Source organism: Colletotrichum acutatum, assembly GCF_030867785.1.
Source record: "Colletotrichum acutatum strain CBS 112980 chromosome Unknown BDZ83scaffold_108, whole genome shotgun sequence".
Classification (NCBI taxonomy): Eukaryota; Fungi; Ascomycota; class Sordariomycetes; order Glomerellales; family Glomerellaceae; genus Colletotrichum; species Colletotrichum acutatum.
Window position 1 is genome coordinate 18,066 of NW_026849102.1, and position 20,620 is coordinate 38,685.

The following is a 20,620-nucleotide window of genomic DNA, read 5'->3' on the forward strand; positions in this document are numbered from 1 at the left end:
CGAAAATCAACCCCGCCAACAGAAAAAAAAAAAGTCATGCAAAAAACCGCCGAGCAAAAATGCCCCTCCTTCCATCCTGCTGGCTCTACCTTACTGCGTATCAGTAGCGTCCAAGTCGCTGGCACTGACTGGCAGTAGCAGCATCCAGCAACAATAACCCCACCATTGCAAGCTTCCCAACGTGAGGTTCCCGTGTTGAACCACTCGAATTGACTGATTACTGCATGTTTTACCCCCCTGCCCGCGCCGTCCTTAGAAGTGTCCGGCGTGGTGTCCCTCACTCACTCCATCAGATCCAGCCATCCCACCTTGGGCAAGGTAGGTAGCGTGTGTGTGTGGTAGCTACCTTAGCTAAATATACCTCAGACCTTTTACTAATTCCTCAACGTCTTCCCTCCCCTCCTCTTCTTCTTCCTCTTTTTACTTCTTCAACCTTCAACTCTTCGCTTCATCCTCACACATTTGCGCCCCTCACCATCGCAATCATGTCTCTCGCCAACAAGCTCTCCATCACCGACGTCGACCTCAAGGGCAAGCGCGTCCTCATCCGCGTAAGTCGTGCCACTCTTACATTGTCCCTGTCCTGGTCTGAAGCGTTGCTGGGGACGGTTTTGGTGGTGGTTTTGTTGCTGTTATTGCTGCAGCTGCTGCGGCGCTGCGCTGCTGCTCAAATTACCCCACCATGCCACCATGCCACCCGCACCCGCGCCTGATCCCGGGTATCACCTCACACCCGTTCCGTATTCTGGCGATACGGGACGAGCCGCGGGTATTCGACTCGGCCACCCTGCACATGCTTCCTCTGGCGGCATTGGAATACACCGGGAATTCTGGGCACGCCGTCAAGATGCTGCTGCTCACCGACGAGCCGGAACACTGGACACCCCTTGCTAACCCCTCACCCAGGTCGACTTCAACGTCCCTCTCGACGCCGACAAGAAGATCACCAACAACCAGCGTATTGCCGGTGCCGTCCCCACCATTAAGTACGCCATCGACAATGGCGCCAAGGCCGTCGTCCTGATGTCCCACTTGGGCCGTCCCAATGGACAGGAGAACCCCAAGTACAGCCTGCAGCCCGTCGTCCCCGAGCTCGAGAAGCTGCTCGGCAAGAACGTCCAGTTCGCCAACAACTGCGTCGGCAAGGACGTCGAGGACCTCGTCAACAAGGCCACCGACGGCCAGGTTGTCCTCCTCGAGAACCTGCGCTTCCACATTGAGGAGGAGGGTTCCGCCAAGGACAAGGAGGGCAACAAGACCAAGGCTGACAAGGCCAAGGTTGAGGAATTCCGCAAGGGCCTCACTGCCCTCGGTGATGTCTTCATCAGTGAGTCATTTACTCTTGATTGCCATTGGAAAAACCCCGTCCCATCTCAGAAGCTAACTCGAACACCCAGACGACGCCTTTGGCACTGCTCACCGCGCCCACTCCTCCATGGTCGGTGTCGACCTGCCCCAGAAGGCCTCCGGTTTCCTCATGAAGAAGGAGCTCGAGTACTTCGCCAAGGCCCTCGAGAATCCCCAGCGCCCCTTCCTCGCCATCCTCGGTGGCGCCAAGGTTTCTGACAAGATTCAGCTCATCGACAACCTGCTGGACAAGGTCAACACCCTCATCGTCTGCGGTGGCATGGCCTTCACCTTCAAGAAGACCCTTGAGAACGTCAGCATTGGTGACTCCCTCTTTGACGAGTCCGGCTCCAAGACCGTTGGCAAGCTCGTCGAGAAGGCCAAGGCCAACAACGTCAAGCTCGTCCTCCCCGTCGACTACGTCACCGCCGACAAGTTTGACAAGGACGCCAAGGTCGGCTCTGCCACTGACGAGTCCGGCATCCCCGACGGCTGGATGGGTCTCGACTGCGGCCCCAAGTCCATTGAGCTCTACAAGCAGGCCATTGACGACTCCAAGACCATCCTCTGGAACGGCCCCGCTGGTGTCTTTGAGTTTGACAACTTTGCCACCGGCACCAAGTCGACGCTCGATGCCGCCGTCGCCGCTGCCGAGGGCGGCAAGATTGTCATCATCGGTGGTGGTGACACGGCCACCGTTGCCGCCAAGTACGGTGTCGAGAGCAAGCTCAGCCACGTCTCCACCGGCGGTGGTGCCAGCTTGGAGCTCCTCGAGGGCAAGGAACTGCCCGGTGTCACTGCTCTGTCGAGTAAGTAAATCATTCCTCGTGCGGTGGAGGATGAAACCTCTATGGACTCGATCGGTCTGATAGATGGGAAAAGGCCGGGCTGGCAAGGCCAGTCTTTAGGACTCGGGATGAAAGAAATGCGCGTGCGGGAATGCAACGAACGCAGAAGCCCATGCCGGGAAAAGGGAGGGGGCGCTCATGATGAACGTAATGCCCTCGTGTCATGTCCTAGGATCATCAAACGTCACGATATCAAATAAACAGTAAAAGTAGAGACACCTCTCGTCCTAAAGGAAAATGGAAACCTCGCATGCCCTGTTGTGATTTCATTCCTGGTATGTCGCCAGTCGTATAGAGCCCGTTACGTAGTGTAGTCTATGCCGTGATTCCCACCAAGTTCACCCATGCGTCATTCCGCCTCCCATCATCGTACCATACACCCACCGCGAGTAGCTTATCGTCTCTTGGATGCCTCGACCTTCTTCAACTCCTCCCTGCGGTATTGTTAGCACTTCTGTTATGAAGGTGGTCTCGAAGGGTTGGGGATTTGCCATACTTCAACTGCGCAGAGAAGTCGTCGCTCGTGTCATCATCGTCCCAGCTCTCTTCCCACAGGTGCTGCGTCGAGCCACTGCCGCCCGCAGCCGCCTCGGTCTCTTCCTGGGGCCAGTCTGTGGTAGTTACGTTAGCATACTGTCTTTCTTCGCAAACAAAGCAGATAGAATAGTGTGGCGTATGTCTATGTTGGCCGGGAATGATGACCCCCCTCCAACGTAGCTCGAGGTTACGATGAAATAGATGGGCTCAGCGATACCGTCATCCCCACCCATCATAGTAAAGCCGAAGCAGTATGGAAAGGAGATTATCGACAATGAAGGGTGAGAGAGACGTACCGTCGACGGGGAAATCCTCAAACTCGTCGTCCTCGCCGAGCGCGGGCTTCTTCGCCGCCGCCGCCTGCTGCTGCGTCGTCTCGTCGGCCTTGGTGTCCGCGGCGGATGCGGTCTTGTCCTGGGGCTTTGCGTCTGAGGCCATTGTGTGGATGTGTGTCTTGTGGTGGTGGATTGGGATGTTCAGGTATGAGGGAGGATGCTGTGAGCCCCTCTTCGTCGCTCCGTGGGATGGTAGTCGTCGATCTGCTATTGATGAAATCGTTTCCGAGGTAAGTTTGTGGGTTTCACGATGTCGCTGGTTGTGATGTGGTGGGATTGTGGTGTTGGAGTTGCGGATTGGTGATGGTGATGGTGTTGGGAGGAGCTAGCTTGCTTGCAGGCGATGGAGAGGTAGCAGGCAACGCGGGCGGACGGGCGGCGGTGGAAGGTTGTCGACGGGCGGAAGTTGCCGGCTGCGGCTGGCGTTGCTTGCTGTTGCTTTGCTTGCTGGGTGCGGCGGGCTGAACAGGCGGCACTGGGAAGGCGTAATGCTGGGCCCTGGCGTCGGAGGTGGGGTGTGAGATTAGCTTGAGGTGCACCCCCATAGCACCTCTCCCCACTGCACACCGAGCTTGGACGAAGTCAAGCACGGCGAGGATGGCTTCTTGTTTGACGAAAGTGTTTTGACCCAGAGGTTCTGGATTTCTTAGTTTTTCTAACTGCTTTACTGATTACAACTGAGATAATCCAAACCAAAGCCGTGGATATCGGGTCTGCGAGAAAAACAGCAATACCCATGAGAAACTCCCGTCTGAGCTTGGACAAGCAGCTATCTGCTGTTGGGTAATGTACCATAGCATGTAAAGTAGACAAGTCTGTTCATATCTCGTCCTATGAATGAAAACGACACTAATTCTTTGGCAGAGAGAGTAGGAAAGTGCCGGCTCTTGATTAGTTACTTACAAGCCGTAAAATTTCAGTTTTTCTCTTGAGTTTCTCCCACATTCTACTTCGTATTCTTGCCTGAATACGTTACCCAAACCAAACTGACTTGGATCTCAGAGTTCCTTGAATACTCAAGCATAGCCATGATAATTCCGCCTCTCGACATCCCTCAAACACTCATCGCAATATCCCGTCTCCCACCGTGTCTCATACCTCAATCTCAGCAGACACCGACCGCGCGTCCTGCCTCGCGCACATATGTCTGTCCCGCGCTCGACCGTGTGGCGGCAGTCCTCCTTTTTTACTTTCCAAATGGTGCACATAAATCCTAGCCTACTGCCTTGTAGAGATCAACAGAGAAGTAGTGTTGAGACCTAAGTTCTTGATCTAAGAGTGATTTCGCAATTAACGACATGGGATTACTTCAACTGTTCGAATTCATGTTTTGAGCATCTCATATATATGGATACCCAGTACGCTGATGACTGTGTGCTTCTCATGAATCGCACTTGCTATATATAACCTCTGACTGTTAAACACACTCGCCTTGACACAACCTAGCCGGTGCGGTATCCGATGTGACTAAGGAGAAAACACTGTGACAAACAACGCCTGTACACCAAGAAATTACTTCCCGACGCCCGCCAAGGTTTCTGAAGACTGTCGAGTGTTCTACGCATCCTCGTCTTCGTCTTCCTGTCCCTCTTCTTCTTCCTCTTCTTCTTCCTCTTCTTCTTCACCATCGCCTTCACCCTCTTCTGCTTCCTCGTCATCTTCACCCTCTTCAGCTTCCTCATCTTCATCACCTTCCTCACCCTCCTCAGCTTCCTCTTCATCTTCAGCCTCTTCTTCCTCTTCGCCTTCTTCAGCTGCTTCGGTTTCCTCGCCGTCACCTTCCGCTTCTTCGCCATCCTCTTCGCCGTCTTCGCCGTCTTCACCTTCTTCGGCCTCATCGCCTTCCTCACCCTCTTCACCTTCTTCGGCTTCGTCGCCCTCCTTAATCTCATCGCCTTCCTCACCTTCTTCAGCCTCGTCACCTTCCTCGACCTCCTCGCCGTCACCCTCTTCTTCTTCTTCTTCTTCTTCTTCTTCTTCTCCTCCTCCTCCCTCCTCCTCCTCCTCCTCCTCCTCCTCTTCTTCCACGTCTTCGCCTTCTTCGTCATCGCCGTCACTAGAGTTATTCGTCTCTTCAGCGCGACCAGAATCCACGCTCTTCCTGAGATTAGGGAACATGAGCGAAGGAGGGGGCTGCTCATCCCAGTCATCCGGAACATCGCTAAGTTCACTCTCGTCATCTGCGGAATCGTGAATGCTGCCCCTCGGACTAGACGCTGCCGTGGCCTGTGCAAGTGTTTCGTCCCCTTCATCAACATCCATGGCAGTGTCGTCCTTCATCTCCGTGTCCTCGACCTCTTCGACGGTGTCTCCTTCGTTGAGCTCCTCGGTATCACTGCCATCCCCAGCGTCCCCAACGGGAGTACGCGTTCCGTTCCTGCCACTCGAAACCGAACCCACACGAGATTTGGAAGGAGCAACTGATGGCTTTGGCGCTTCACCGTACCGGGCAAACGCCTGTTCCGCCTTGCGAATGATATCAGGCCGACGAACGCCCGCCCTGCGCCTGGGTGCTGCCTCAAGTGCCGATGCCGTCTTGTCACCTTCACCATTGGCCCCCGAGTCTTGCGCCGATGATGTGTTTAGCAGGTTGCCCAAGGAAGTGGATGGCTTGAGCTCGATCCCGCCATCGGCCTCTTCTCTGGCACGAGCCCTTGCGCGTGCTTCGAGAACTTCGTGAGGTTCAGGACCCGGCAGCGAAGGGCCAATCTCCTGGTAGATGATGGCGTAGCAGTCGTTGATTAGGTCGTCAATTGCCCCGGCCTTCATGAGGCCGCCGTTGAGCTTCTTCAACTCAATTGTCTCCTTCAAGCAGTTGAAGGCGGGAATGTCCGTTGCTGGACCTCCGGCCCACTCCGTGATACGATCCGCCATGATCTCCAGCTCTTCCATCGACGTCGACTTGAAAGCGTCTTCCAACGTAGGAGAAATTTGGAAGCCCTGCCGCAGAAGCCTCAGGTAAGCCATGGAGCACATCTGCCACAAGTCGCCAAAGTGGTAGAAGTCGGCGCCCTTCTTCCGAAGTCGCCTAAGAACCATTTCCAAGTTCACTCTGTCGTTCATGACCACCAAAATCTTGACCATGAAGCGAATATACTGGGACGTATAAACGTGGTGGCGTCCAGAACGCTCCGCGTCGCACTTCCAGACATTCATAACCATTGTCTTGGTAAACATGGATTCTCGAAGAACATTGAAGGCTGCCTTGGCTTGCACAAGCTCCGGTGATTCGCCATCCTCATCGAAAAGCAGGCGGGCATGACGCATAATGATACGGTGCTGCCAGTTAGACTTGTCCTTATCCCGTAAGTGATGCAAATTCCGGATCACGTATTCCTCCCAATCTTCGTTGTCGTCAAGAGTGATATCGTCTCCGAGTTCCATACCGAATGGTTGCCTCGACAGAATGTCTGCGCCCTCTTGTGGCTTCAACTCGCCTCGAACAACCAATTTGTACACTATCGAGACGATCTTGTAGTGCGGCTCCAGGATAGGATCGCTATGCCGCGATTTGGGCACCGCCGCAACAACTTCGATAGCGTATTCGAGGGCCGAAATCAAGTACTCAAGTGATGGGCGGGTCTCCCGGTCCTTTTTGCTAAGCTGATCGATGGGCTTTTGGTACATTTTCCACAAACATTTGGTAAGCATGTACGGATTCCTGTTCACAGTCAGTCTAGGTTCGGCGCAATTGTAAAGGACAACGAACCTCCAGTCCATTGGTTTACGCCTCATGGCCCGTTTGAACAAGCCAGCTGCGTATTTCCAGACCTTGTAGTCTTGCATCTGGTCGTGAAGGACCCTTTGGAAGGTTCCATTTCCCTCGCTTTCGATGAAGAATCTCTCTTGGTCCGCATGTTGGAAGGGCTCCATGGCAAGAGGCTCGCGGCTGGATGCGTACAGGCGCATAGCAAAGTTATGATAGAGCTCGTAGAGCGGATCCTCGTCCTCGTCATCGATCTCTGCCTCCCAAGAGTTGGACAACGCCAGAGTATAGCAATGGATCGAATTTCGCTGGAATTTGAGCAATTCACCGCGTTCCTTGTTCATCTTGTCGGCCGACCACAGCACAGCCTCATCAAGCTCGTAGTCGAAGCACTCGGCTAGGCGGAACCAGGCTTCCCATTTATCTGGGGTGAACTGAAGTTGCAGCCGCAAGAAAGTGGCCGCGAGCCGCAGGTCGTCAGTTGCACCTGGTGTTTGCCGCTTGCTCAAATCCACTTGCTTGAACCTCGTCAGGGCAATCATGCCTAGGAGGAAAAACCAGCCGTGCCTGGCTAGGGCGCTTTCGGGAGTGTTTACAGCTACGACGTCTAACTGAACACCGCCGGTGAGGGCTTGGTAAAGCCGAAGGGGGTGGATCGGCCGCTTCAGATACTCGGTAAAGTTCCTCAGGTTGTGAATCATCTGAGGCGTCGACTTTGTCTGTCCAATGGCTCCTTGCATATGCTCGATGGTCGTTTTGAGGTCTGACTTGAGGAGGTCCTTTCGGGGCATTCTCCTTGCCAGGACCGTAATCTTGTCCACAAGCTGCATGGCGTTGCGCTTCTCGAGCTTCTCTGGGGGGCAGCCATGGTCCTGAACCTCTCCAGCACCGACACCAAGTTTGAGACCGTGGAGGTCGTAAAGCACTTGCCCAAGATAGTCTTCCCAATTTTCAATCTTCTTGAATTTGAGCAACTCGACCCGCATCATCTTCAAGAAGATCTTGTTTGAGGCTTTACAGCATTTCCTGAGCCCAATTACCTGATGAATTGCAGACAAGAAGTCTGCCAACTCCATCTCAGGATTCGGGAATATCTTTCCGTTTTGGTTTACACCGACCTTGACGACCGTGTACTGGAGGCACCATACACGCACTTGAATCTCACGCAGCTTGTTGAGGAAAGGCTGGAATGAGGGACTACTCGGCGGGACACGTGTCATACCGATGCGAATCTCGTCTTCATGCATCGCCGATACGTGAAGCATGCAGCTCAATTTGATGAGAGCAGCCGATGTCGACTTGAGATGGTCTTCGTCGACAATGTCGTAAGCTGAGCTGTCATTCAAAGCCAACGAAAGCGCCGTGATCAGTAGATCATCCAGTGATTTGAGCATCTTCAACACTAAGGGCGGTCTAGTTTCCGGAGCGTTCTTGAGATAACTGTCGCTTTCCAAGTCCGCCGTGAGCATCTCAATGGCTTTGAGCTGGCACGAGAACTGTTTCGTTGAATATTTGATGCTGGCATACGCATCGCTAAGTCGTGTCCAGAGGAAAAGACGCAGTTCCGTGCTAGTTCCCAGCAAGAACCTCCAAAGATCCTGGAGGCTTTGGCTTGCACACTCCTTGATGGGCACTTTCATCGTTTTGGAGCGGCCAGATGACTCTTCTCCGTCTTCTGCCGAATCATCGGATGGCAGGGTGACGTAAACAGACCCGGGATTCAGAACGGGCTCAAGGTTATCAATGACGGCGACTGGGTCGCTAACATTGTCCTGGAAGAGGCCGAGGAAGAAATCCATAGTGGTCAGCTTAGATATTTCTCTATCCGCCGCCGCCTCCGAAATTTCCGGTATCACCGGATTATTCGGCAGGAGGAGTTGATCAATCCCACTATCTGCAAGGAAATCTCGTAAACTGGTCCAGCACTGCAGAATGTACTCTCTCGACGCGTTCTCCGTAAGAGTCGTCGAAAAGATGGCAGCCCAGAGGAAGCGGCCAGTCAAGTTTTCGTTGCCTTCTTCTGCGGCGTCCCTCAGCAAAGCTGAAGCCATGTCTAGCCACCGACCCAAGCGACCCCTGGCTTCAACGCGGATGCTGTAGTCAACGACACTGTTGGGGTTGGTGATTCTCTCATACACGTCAAGGTGGATCTCGAAGAGCATCTCGACGATGTTTTTAACAAACCCAAATTCCTTGTTCGCGTCGTCTGACTGTCTCGCGCGGTCCAGGTCGTAGTTGATGGCTTGAAGGATATCCTGATCGAATCTACTAATGACTTGGACCACGGCCGTCTTCAAGACATCTGACCACTTTGTCTGGAGATAGCTGGGGCATATCGTCTTGATCCATTCGTACGCAACATCTTGGGCGGTCATCCAGGAGGAATTTACTCGCTTTACAAAAGCAGCGATGCCCTGCGTCTCCTTGAATGGTGGTATGATTGACATCTTCTGAGAACCCCCTTTGGCATGCTCAAGGAAAGAAGACAAGCTCAGTGATGCCTGTGCCTGTTTGTTGAGCAGGATTTTCGCATTCTCCTCGCTGAAAGAGACGATCGCATTGCGGAGATCCATGGTCGCTTGGTTTTTTATGGATGCGCCGCGTTCCTCTGCAGCAAGGGAATCCAACACTTCGCTGATGCGGTCTAGAGTGTCCTGATTCGTGACTCCAATGTTTTCCAACATATTCTTGGTAGCTTGGAACAAATTTTGGTCGGTGGCTTGATAAGGGGCCAGCTGGGACGCAAGCACGGCGCTTGGGTCAACAACTTCTTCTGCGGCTGCTGTCTCTCGCCTCCTAATACGCTTGCTCCTTTTTTCGACGAGGCTCTCCTCCTCTTGGCCCTCGGGATTGCCAGCTGCTGAATGTGATCGCTTTCGAGAGGGCTGGGAGGCGCTTCGACCCTTGCGAGTGCTCTCAGCAGGTTTGGGAGTTTCTTTCGCAGTGGGCTCCACGCTCTCTGTCTTTTCCGTAGTTTCGTGCTTGTCCTCCTGCACCGAGGCCTCGTCCTTTTCTTTGCCATCCGATCCGTTTGCTTGCACTTCCTGCTCTGGTTGGCTTTCCATAACCACGTCATCATCGTCATCCGTTTCAGGAAGCTGAATGACAATGCCGCGGCTCGTCTGCCCCATTTCGAGTATGAACTGCACGAGTGCCATACCCAAATCGGCCCACGATGCATTTGGGACTTCTACGGTAAGACGGGCGAGGCCTGCTTCCTCGACATTGGTGCGGGCGGACCCAGTTTCCTTGATCGGATTCGGCAAATACGGTATGGGATCAATGTGTCGTTTGATGAAGTCGGGCATGTCTCTCTTCACCCAAGGACCCATAATGGGGTGCGACAAGGCAATCTCGTCCGACAGGGCTTGCAGCTGGTCCTTAAGTTGTTGACCGGCGAATCCTTCTGCCAAAGATGGTGGCTCGACCTCGAGAACAGCGGGGTCATCATCGAGTTCGATAGCAGCTTCGAGGCAGTATCTGTTGATTCTGGAGCTCTTCAACGATGCAGCAACACGAGCTGTGCGACGCCACAACTCTGCATCGGACGGATCGCGGTCAAGAGCGGCATTGAAGTCGACCAGAGCGCTATGCATGTTTTGTAGCGCATCATCCTTCTCGAAGTAAGAAGATGCATCGTCTCCGGCGGCTCGGGCGGCATGTCGGGTGCGATCAAGGAGAAATTGACCGCGGTTCTTGTATGCAAGGAAGAAGGCTTGGGGAAGACTACTGCCGGTGGTATCAACATCGGCGGATTGGAGATCGAGACTGCCGGCGAGAGCGGGGTCGGCGAGTAATTGATCTGGCTGCCTTTCTGCCCTTTCGTACTCGGTAGAGGCCTCGGGGTATTTGAAGATTTCGGACTTGAAGAGATCGTCGTAGGCGTCGGAAGCTTCGTCGAAGAATCGAGGGCCTTGAGCATGCAGCTTCAGGGCATTTTGAAAGCGCTTGAGAGCTTCATCGACCTGAGAAGTAATCAGTATTGTTCGAAAATCGGAGCGATATGTTGGCGCGTACATGAAGCTCGCGGGTGGTGTCGACCTCATCATCGGAGTTCTCCTCGGCTTCGACGTTGATCGCTTGGAAAGCCGGCTATGTGCTGGGATTAGCTTTGGTCGCAAGGGCAAATGATTGATGACATTTCATAGACGAACCATATTGTCGGCAGGGCCTTGCGACCAGATTGATTGAAGCGGTGCTCTACTTTATATAATAACGTGCGATGCGTGGGAGGGAATGGATGTTCAAAATGATGTGGCTCTGGGCGAATGCGCAGCCATAATGACCTTGGGGAAAATCGATGCGCGTGGCTGCGAGGATTGACGCGACCTGAATTCAGGAACGTTAAATTGGGTGCTTGCTGGCTGTCGGTACGTATCGCAGCCAGCTACTACCGCAGTAAGGTAGGTAGGTACAGGGACTTGCAGCTTTCGCGTCAGACTCTTGAGGTGCCAGGGGCCAGCTCCCAGCTGCAAATTCTCTGATAGGCTGATAAGGATACCTCAGGCCCTCTGTACAGGACAATGAGACCCAAGGCTCAGGGGGTTGCACTGTTCGAGTGCCCGTGCAGCGTCTCTAGCGAGGTGTCTTACGTAAGGATCCAGCTCGGTACAAACTGGCACCTCAGGAACATGGCAATGCGGCAAGCCGCAAACCAGCTCACAGCTAGAGGTGTATTGGACCCACCCGGTCCTAGTCCCGGCCACGTTTGAGTCCCGCCGGCCGTCGAATGGAACTTGGGAAAGCGCCCGTGGTCTAATTAAATCGTGGCTCTTTGGCGGTTGGCCCTGTCAATCACCTCCAGCAAAGCAGCGTGGCAAGCTCCATCTGCTCTCCATCCCGTCTGTCCCCTGCCAATGACAGACCTCAACTCCCTGTCAGTTGCACAACGTCAATCATTATTAAAGTGTTCCAAGCGGGCAGCAGGTTCCCAGTCCTACGCAGTAGACTGCTGGCATATACTGCGTACATAAATACATAAGGAGTACGGAGTACGGAACACGGAGCAGGTAAGTACCTACAGATACAGAAAGTCGCGGAGTCCAAGCTTGCCCACCACGCCTGCCGTCACCACCACCTATACCTTCCTTCCCCAAGTGTCCAGTTCACGCCGCACGCCGCACGCCGCAATCCCACCTCCTAGTCCACCTTGCACAAGCTGTGCACTTCAATCCTCCATCCCTCGTCAATCTCACCGACCACACCTCGAACCGCCTTCGATCACCAACACCTATCCCTCTGCTCCCAGCCATCCCCTCGAGCGTGCGGGCCAGAACCGCTCACAGGCGCCTTCTCCTGCGCGCACACATGCATCGAATCATTCGCTCATAACACCGTATCCAGTCCATTCCCATCGAGGACATTGCTTCCATATTTGCGACGCCCAAGCTTGACACGCAACAACCGTCGCCATGGTTGCGCCGGCTGTGCCTGAGTGAGTCTACCATCCTCCTTCCATCCGTTCACTGCTTCTAATTCTAATCTATTTGCCAGGCTTACCGAGGAGATTCTCTCTGAATCAATTGAAGCCCGAACCGAATCCCTCATCTCCCTTCGGGAGCTTGGCCCTCCCGACCTGGTCCATCTCCTGAAGCAGGCAACGAGAAACCCTGGCAAGCAGGTAAATGATAATTCACACCTCACGAGCCTATGCATGTGCTAATTAGCATCGCTATGTAGATCGGAGTCTACCACCACGTCACCGGTGTCGACGCTTCGTCCTCGGCCAGTCTTGCTGCCTACATCAACACTTTGACCTATCGCGAGCATGGCCAGGCTGTGCAAACGAAGATTTCGGAAGGCCTCTACTGGTATGCGAATTCTCTCTACATCGAGCTCGAGTTCGAGTAGCTAATCCCCTGCTAGCTGTTACAATGCCTTCTCCCGACTCGACATGCGGGTTCACGTAACGATCCCTGGAACCGTCGAAAGCTACTGTGTGGATGAGCGAGGCGAGAAGCGCAAGGCAACGGATGACTTGTGGCTCGAGACCTACCTCTGCAGCGTTCTCCGAGCCTACTCTTACGCGGATGATGGTAGCGGAGAGACGATCCGAAAGATTATGGGTGTGCGCAGATACAACCCTGTTACCAACACCGAGACCGAACACCGCTTCCTCGGCGCCGCCGAGCAGCTCTTCTTCCGAGGTCCGCATACACTTGAGAACAATGTAGGGTCTCTGTGCTAACAGTATTGCAGGCTGGCAGCTGGGTTCAGACTCTGTCGTTCAAGTGCCGAACAATGTCTCGAACCATTTGACCGCAGGCCTCTTGAAGTACTTCCAGACTACGGGACGTCATGCTTCCGGCATAAACCTCTTTGAGAAACTCAGAGATCAAAACATCGAGGTCTCCTCTCTGTTGGCCAAGGTTCTGTTCATGGGTAATGAGGAAGTCCAAGGTGTCAAGGTGCTGCATCAGGCACTGAAAGAGTCGCCAATGGACTACGTTATGCTCGATACGCAGGCCGAGTTCCTTCTCAGAAAGGCGCAGACCGCCGCAACGCCAGAATTGAAGGAAGAGAGACTTCGCTTGGCTCTGGGCTGCGCCGACCGCAGCACTATTGCCGCTCCTAGTGAATTCGGCACATGGGCGAGACTGGCGCAAGTCTACGTGGCAATGGAGGACTGGGAGAATGCCTTGACCATTCTCAACTCCTGTCCCATGTTCACATACCAGGACAAGGACGCACCTCAGATGCCCGAGCCGAAGGACGTTCACCTCCCAACTCTTCCCGAGACCCGCTTGGACGAGATCGACAGCGAACCCGAGTCCAGATACTCTGAGCAGGTTGACGCCAGTCTTCTGAACCTCCGTGCTTCGGTTTATAAGGGAACCTTCAAGCAGGCTTACGGCATCCTTACCGAGATGACTTCCAAGATTGGATGGGATCAGCTTCTCAAGATTAGAAGCACCGTCTTTGTCATGGAGGACGAATACCGCTCCGAGAAGCAGGAAACCTCGCAGCCTCAGCGTAACCCCAGCACCGACGGGCTTCGTGGAACTCCAGACCCGACCACAAATGGCGACCGATCAGACTCGGAAAGTGACGACGAAGAGGGAGATGAGGAGAAGAAGGCGAAGCCAGCGGATACTGATTCCACCGCCGAGACATTGGCACCAAATGGACAGACAGAGGCTGTGGAGAAGCCTACCCATGCCATCGACCCTGGTGAACTGAAGGGCGATGCAGAAAACGTAAGTGTTTAGTCTTCCCCTTGGCTGAAGCCATGTTAACACTTATCAGGGTGCGCAGACCGACGACCACCTCTCGAAGCTGAACAATAAGCGGCTTTGCGAGCGCTGGCTTGACAGCCTCTTCATGGTGCTGTATGAGGATCTGCGCGTCTACACGATCTGGCGTACGCAAATGGCCCAGTATCGCGCGCAATCCATGCAGTATAAGAAGTCGGCTGAGGAGTGGGAGATTTTGGGCTCTCTGGCTGAGAGACTTCAACACCCGGAAGAAGCTGTGGAGGCCTATAGAGCATGCCTCGCCGCAAGATTCAGCCCCAAGGCCTTGACTGGCATCCTCCGTGTGTTTGAGGAAGGCAAGAACACTCGCGAGACGGTCGCATCAGTCATTCGTCTTGTTACCTGGCAATACAGATGGTACTCGGAGTTCTCACCAGAGCTTCTCCACACGGTTCGGACGCTCATTGAGGATGAGGGTGCAGTCAAGATCAGAAGCATCATCCAAGCTACCAGCCTCCCGCAGAACGTGCTCGACCTGACCCATCACTATGCTGCACTTTGCGCCACTTTCCGCAGCAGCGGCACCGACGGTTAGTTTTGGGCGTTCTCATGAGCCAGGGGCTGAGCAATAGGATCGGCAACAAGCCGTTGATGAATCGGAGGGATTTTGTAGTTCAAGATTTTCAAGCCTAGGATGTGATTTGCAGGATGCAGTTGGGCACGCAAATGTTCCAACGTCACAGCGTGTATCGAGGTCTTGGTGACAGGCACGCTGTGCTGGCTTTGATTGAAAAAAAGAGAAACATAGGCCACCCTTACTTGGGATTCAGGGCTATAACGCAGAGTCAAATGATACCTAGTTCTTCACTTGAAAGATGAGTTCAGATTGGACAATGTGATGTGAATAAAGAGGTTGTGTACTGGATATGAGCTTACAACAGGATTATAGGCGAGCCAGCAATAGGCCCCAACAGCTTTACGGAGCAAAGTGTCCGAAGGAACGGAGCACACCGGGGCCGGCCCGCTCGCTCAGATTCATCTTATGTACAGCGCCGATCACGCAGCAAAGCTTTGAAGGGGTACTGATATCACCTCTACGTCAACCCGATGGATTTTCTGTCTTAATCATGGCTGCATTGAGGGTCTCTGGAGTTTGGACGATAATGCGGTGGCGGCGTGGCATCTGGGCAGTTCGATCAGTGTCGATGAGATATCGATGAGATATAACCGTCCCCACCAGCACCACATTTTGGCGGATGTAGTGATTTCATCGCACAGCGATGGGTGGTATCACGAAGATGACGTCGCCACGTCTGACTTGAGATGGCAAGGCTGAGTGAGATTCGACGAAGACTACATAAGTTGATGATTGCAGGTCGTTGAATGCCTACTCATCATTGCAATATCAAGCAAACAAAACCACCAAACACACGACCTTGAAGCAACTTATTCACAAGCACCACCAATTTCACTTATATCCAACATTTCAAAACACAATTCAAATAAAAAAAAAACCAAATCTTACCACTATAACATACACAATGGCACCCTCAAAGGACCAGCTCATGGAGACGGCAGCCCAGGCCCAGCTCGACATGAACACATACCAATCCAAGACGGGCGCCGCCCGCCCCCAGGGCAACGACGACGCCGGCGTCTCCAACATCCAGACGGAGAACCGCTTCCCAGGCGCCACGGTGACCGTCCAGGGCGACCCTATCAACAACGTCGCGTACAAGCCCGAGCAGCCGCCCAAGAACCCGGCCGAGAACGACGACGACGTCGTTCCCGCCAAGAAGATTTCATCGCTCGGCACGCAGGACCAGAAGGACGATATTCTGCTGCAGGGCGAGGGTGCGGTGCGGAATAATGTGGGCACCAAGGCGCCTGGTGTTGGTGGGGAGAAGTTCCGCGGTTCGGATTATTATGTTCCTGAGAGCGTGCCGGATAGCATCTCGGCAGAGGGGAACATTGCACCTGAGAGTGTGACGCAGGCTTCTGCTGAGGCTGAGAACCCTCGGTAAAGGGTGAGGATTGGAGTTACTTCTTTTTGTGGCTATGACGATGGAAGGGCATGGATGCCGGGCATTGTATGATTATTACGATCATGATGTACAACAGTAATGAAGCTGCCAGAAGGCTGTAAACCGAATAGGTATCTGCAACGTAATTCGGAGAAGTTCAGTGATACAAAAGTGATGAAGCAAGATGCCTTGGACAAAAACGTGTGGTGGTCTCTATCACGGAGTAATGAAAGTCAGCCATACGAAATGCGTTGCTGTTGCATTCGGAGAGAAGTACTCAGACCTCAAATAAAAAGTAAGACCAGTCGCAGCACGCACTGTGGCACATAAAGGCAAATTTGTTGATCAAGGTAATCGGACTTTGATATTACTTCTCATGAAGTACTTCTGAACAGCACCCTCAACTCTTCACTCATCTTGTAATAGTATGAAATCCGCCAACGCCTCGCTTTTGAATCAATCCCATCTCCGCCGTCTAGTCTATAATGCGCATGCCATGAAACAAGAAAAGAGCAGAATGTAAGAAGAAGAGAAAACAAGATCAAGGAACGCCATCAAGTAGCAGGCTGGTAAACATCAGCAACAAACCGATCGCCCAACACCTCCCTAGCATCCCGACCCAACACCTCGCTCAAATTATTCAAGAAATCATCAACGGCCCTCGGCCGCGCGCACGCAAACACAAGAGCGCCATCCTCGATGCTCTTGACCAGCTTCTCCCTGACGCCAGCCTCGAGCATCGCATCTTGCGCCCTCTTCTTCTCCTTGTTACTCCCTGTCAACCTGAGGATATCAAGAATGCCGGCCTCGCTTGCTTCCTGCACCGCTTCGCGCACGAGAGACTCGTCTGCCGCCTTGAAGCCGGCGAAGAGGCTGATCGCAGGCCCTTTGGCGGATTTGTCGTCCGAGGACCGAAGACGCTGGAGACGGCTCTGTAGGAGGCCGCGGACGGGAGCCATGCCGGATCCCGTTGTGAAGACGATCATCGGCTTGTCCTGGTTCTCGGCCATGGCCTGCAGGTGCGACGAAGGGCGGATCTTGCAGGTTGCTGCACCAAAGGTCTCGAAGCAGTTGAGGTACTTGTCCGAGAACTTGCCGTTGGGGTGGTGCTGTACCAAAAGATCCATCGTGTTTCCATTCTTGTGCTTCGTCCTCGAACCGTCGGAGGCGATGGAGTATTCCCTCGGCTGGATCGTCGGCATCGCGTTGCACAGCGCATCCAGCGTCACGGACTGTCTCCAGTTGGCAGGAATCTGGTGAACCACATTCTCGATAGGAACCTTGGCCAGCGTCTCCGGCTGGGGAAGAGACAACCACTCCGCCCACTGCGTAGACTTGAAAGGCTGGTCCAAGTCGGCAAACCTCTGGAAGAACTCTCCAACGGTAGGCTCACCGGGAAGACTCAGCCGCTCGTCAGCCTGCACGCCGAGGGCGCCCAGAACGCGCGACACCTTGTTCTGGGAGTTTGGCGGCAGAATCCAAACGCTGCCCATGGTGGGATACTCGCGATCACCCAGATCGAGAGTGACCCTCTTCATGCCGTCCGCGGCGGTGCCCAGGACAGGCTGTCCGACGACCTTTGCCTGAAACCACGGACGAGTGTCAAAGGGTCTGACCGGGCGAGCGGTCCGCTGCATGTCACTCGTGCTGTTCTCGTCTTGTGGCGGGCTCGACTTTTGGAGACCCGCGAGAACCTGGTCGAAGAACTGGCCAAGGACGGACCAGGGCGGGTTCTCCGTCGCAGTGTCGGCTTCGCGCATGCCAATGAGCCTCTGGGCATCTCCTTTGCTCAGGAGCTCCTCAATATCCATGGCGGCCTGGTTGTAAGTGTCGGCGTACTCCAGCGAGCCGTTTGCAAAGATGGCATACTGGCACGAAATGGCCTTGGGGTTCCTCGCCAGCGCGTCGGCGAAGGCCTTGCCATTCTGCGGAATCTCACCGCGACCCGTCGTGCTGGCGACGATGACCAGCACGTCATCGGGCTCAACCATGGAGATGGGCAGGGCGTTGAGCGTGCACGGCACCACGACGGACCCCAACTTGGGGTTGATGTCGCACGCGCGCTGCAGCTGCGCGCACAGCCTCTTGCAAAGCTTGATCGCGACGTTGCCCGAGCTGCAGAATCCGATGTAGATCCTACGCCCGGGCCCCCGGGGGCTCAACGGCGTCAGGGGGGTGGTAGGTCTGAATACTTGCTGTTGCTGCTGCGAGGACGGAGGAGGGATGGGGAGGAAAGTTGACGGGGAGGAGGCGGTGCCGAAGGGGGAGACTGGCGTGACGGGCCTCGTGAGGGAGATGGACGGCACCACGGGGATGGAGATGTTGAGCTTCGTGTCCGAGGCGTAGTGATGAGAAGGCCGTGCCGCGGGGCGGGCCTGTCGTTGCCGGCGCCAGGCCTTGATGGGATCTTGGGCGTGGCGGCAGATCAAAGGCTTCGGCTGGTAGTTTGGCGAGCCGCCGCGGTGCCAGATGGGGATGATGGACCCTTGAGGCGGTGCCAGCCAGTACGGGTCAGAGGGAAGGCGGAAGCCGTTGTTCATGAGGTGCTCGTCGTCGAACTGGGCAAATTGCTCGGCCGCGCCAAGGGAATCTGACATTCTGACACCCGCCTGAGCGAAGGACCAGTATGTGGCGTAGTTGAGCTCGAGCTGCGCGCGGGACTAATTGATGATGTTAGCAGATGCAACTTGGATGTAGGCAATATGCAAGAGATGCTTACCAACACCGCCAGACGCTCGTAGTCTGGGAGGTTATCTACATCGCCATCGACCAAGCCAATCGCCTTGGCAACCTGTGGAAGCGCGTTGTAGCGGAAGGAATCTGCGAGATTGCGCACACCGATCTCGGCGTCCATGAACCTGCGTTTGCTTTGTCAGTGATGTAACTCCTGCACCTCAAAATAGGTTAAACTCACCATCCAATAAAGGGCGCAGCGGTATACTGGACACCGCCGATGCTGAAGCCAAGGCGGCTGAGTGCTGGCGCGGGAACCCAACGCAGGCCAAGGGTCTCGAGCTCAGGGTGCTTGGGATGGCGGATATGCACCAGAGGGAATGCGTCCTTGGGGAGCTCGGTGATGACGGGCTCTTCTCCCTCGGCCATGGTGACGAGGGGAAGCAGATCCCATTGTGAGCGGAAACGCGGCGGCGTCCAGCCGAGCTCGATGATGGCGTTTGTCAGTTCGACGTTGGCGGGGTCTCCCAGGATTGTGCCGTTTGATTGTTGGTACTTGATCCGTGTTAGTCAATGTTCGGTTCTCATACATATGGGGGAGAAAGACTTACCCCTGCAAAGGACAAGAGTTGTGAGTTCCAGATCATAGGACCGCGGCTGTCGATGTCCCTGGGAGGGAAGACGAAGACTGTCGGGTTGATTTCACCCGAGTTGTAGGCCACTCTCAAGTTCTCAATGAGGGTCTCGGCCATTTTTTTGCTTGTGCGAACATGTCTCAGGTCGCATAGCCTGCCAACGAGTATTAGTAAAACATTTCAATCTCAGACTTTGAAGTTTTCCTCTCATACCTCAAGTTGCTATACTCTGATCGCATGATGCACTTCCGAGCATGCTTCCAAGCCGTCCGGAGCCCGAACTCGAGTTCCTCAAAAGTCTGCGTCCACAGGCCACCCACCAAGCCAACCGTTGCTGCCGGTGGCGCCTCCGATCCGCATTCGGACGCCGTTGTGAACTTGCCCTCTGTCGAGTTCTTTTGAATCTCCTGCAGGACCTCGTGTGCCCGGTGATGAAGCTGCTCCGTGTCAATGAGACCGTCCTTGTACATTTGCTGGAGGAAGTCGAGCGCATCTTCGCGGACTTGGGCGTAGGACTGATTCCGGCCAACGCGCTCCTCGTCCATGTGCGTCATCCGACCGGACTGGCAAAACTTTGTCGTGCAGCCCGTTGAAGAGAGTGATGGGTATTGTGAGCGGATATTGGCGAACTCTTGTTCCGCTGAGATTTGCCGCGGCGGCTGGGCGAGCGTGCCTTGAAGGAATGGGCACGCCATTTTGTTGTGTGGATGTGTAAGTAAGTTGAGATTGGTAAGACAGGGATATCGACCGGGGAAGTCGAATACTACTTCTTCTTTTCCCCAAGACTATGAGGGTACAGAACCCAAAGAGGCTTAAAGCAGAGAAGTGAGAATAAGGTATAGTAACTTTAGCGCGTCTGTAGATCGGTGTTATTCCAAGTGCGAGTCAGAGTGGAGTCTTTGAGTGAAAATTGGTGATGGCGGCATCGGCATCCAAGCGAATGACTAAGTTTAAGCGCCAGTGTCAGTGGTTGATGATCTTCCAGACGGGAAAGCCAAAAACAAGAGTGGACGAACTCTCCAACTTTATAACACTCCGATGTAAAACAAAGGGAATAAAGGACAATAGACTCCAGACCGAAGAAAATCTTAGGACGACTTAGTGTTTTGGAAAGCTGAGCCCTGCCGTGGACGCCCATCTTGCCAGGTTTGGCTTTTGCATCACCGTCTGATATTGGACACACCGGTTCCCGTTCCTTCTGGAGCAGCCACATGGGCCCGCTTCCCTCCAACAGGATGATTGTACATCAGTCAACCTCGTGCTCGAGGTAATACAATCAACAACCATCACTATGTGTTGAGGAGGGGTGGTACATGCTGTCT

The 20,620-nt window shown here is 54.2% G+C and overlaps 6 protein-coding genes across 6 annotated transcripts; 3 read left to right on the plus strand and 3 right to left on the minus strand.

Moving 5' to 3' along the window:
* Positions 1 to 485: 485 nt before the first annotated feature.
* BDZ83DRAFT_755749 (phosphoglycerate kinase) lies at positions 486 to 2,164 on the plus strand (the record flags this gene model as incomplete). Its single annotated transcript, XM_060514662.1, has 3 exons — positions 486 to 551; positions 907 to 1,327; positions 1,398 to 2,164. 3 exons carry the CDS (start codon positions 486 to 488, stop codon positions 2,162 to 2,164), a joined length of 1,254 nt encoding a protein of 417 aa, XP_060360860.1.
* Positions 2,165 to 2,430: 266 nt separating this feature from the next.
* On the minus strand, positions 2,431 to 3,502 carry BDZ83DRAFT_633842 (DSS1/SEM1 family-domain-containing protein). Its single transcript, XM_060509056.1, has 3 exons — positions 3,029 to 3,502; positions 2,692 to 2,806; positions 2,431 to 2,629 (listed from the first exon to the last, which is right to left on the minus strand). The coding sequence occupies exons 1-3, from the start codon at positions 3,168 to 3,170 to the stop codon at positions 2,590 to 2,592; spliced, it is 297 nt and encodes a 98-aa protein (XP_060360861.1). The 5' UTR covers positions 3,171 to 3,502; the 3' UTR covers positions 2,431 to 2,589.
* An 821-nt stretch (positions 3,503 to 4,323) lies between these two features.
* On the minus strand, positions 4,324 to 11,064 carry BDZ83DRAFT_679279 (uncharacterized protein). Its single transcript, XM_060511186.1, has 4 exons — positions 10,928 to 11,064; positions 10,791 to 10,865; positions 6,777 to 10,738; positions 4,324 to 6,728 (listed from the first exon to the last, which is right to left on the minus strand). The coding sequence occupies exons 1-4, from the start codon at positions 10,928 to 10,930 to the stop codon at positions 4,625 to 4,627; spliced, it is 6,144 nt and encodes a 2,047-aa protein (XP_060360862.1). The 5' UTR covers positions 10,931 to 11,064; the 3' UTR covers positions 4,324 to 4,624.
* Positions 11,065 to 11,759: 695 nt separating this feature from the next.
* Positions 11,760 to 14,840, plus strand: BDZ83DRAFT_679284 (Chs5p-Arf1p-binding proteins-domain-containing protein). The gene is made up of 6 exons (XM_060511187.1): positions 11,760 to 12,207; positions 12,267 to 12,393; positions 12,453 to 12,583; positions 12,639 to 12,919; positions 12,972 to 13,969; positions 14,019 to 14,840. The coding sequence occupies exons 1-6, from the start codon at positions 12,185 to 12,187 to the stop codon at positions 14,559 to 14,561; spliced, it is 2,103 nt and encodes a 700-aa protein (XP_060360863.1). The 5' UTR covers positions 11,760 to 12,184; the 3' UTR covers positions 14,562 to 14,840.
* A 230-nt stretch (positions 14,841 to 15,070) lies between these two features.
* BDZ83DRAFT_633855 (uncharacterized protein) lies at positions 15,071 to 16,153 on the plus strand. The gene has a single exon (XM_060509057.1). It carries the CDS (start codon positions 15,508 to 15,510, stop codon positions 15,988 to 15,990), a length of 483 nt encoding a protein of 160 aa, XP_060360864.1. The 5' UTR covers positions 15,071 to 15,507; the 3' UTR covers positions 15,991 to 16,153.
* A 391-nt stretch (positions 16,154 to 16,544) lies between these two features.
* On the minus strand, positions 16,545 to 19,993 carry BDZ83DRAFT_586696 (nitric oxide synthase; the record flags this gene model as incomplete). The annotated part of the gene is made up of 5 exons (XM_060505971.1): positions 16,545 to 18,650; positions 18,710 to 18,848; positions 18,905 to 19,218; positions 19,275 to 19,452; positions 19,512 to 19,993. The coding sequence occupies 5 exons, from the start codon at positions 19,991 to 19,993 to the stop codon at positions 16,545 to 16,547; spliced, it is 3,219 nt and encodes a 1,072-aa protein (XP_060360865.1).
* Between the last annotated feature and the right edge of the window lie 627 nt (positions 19,994 to 20,620).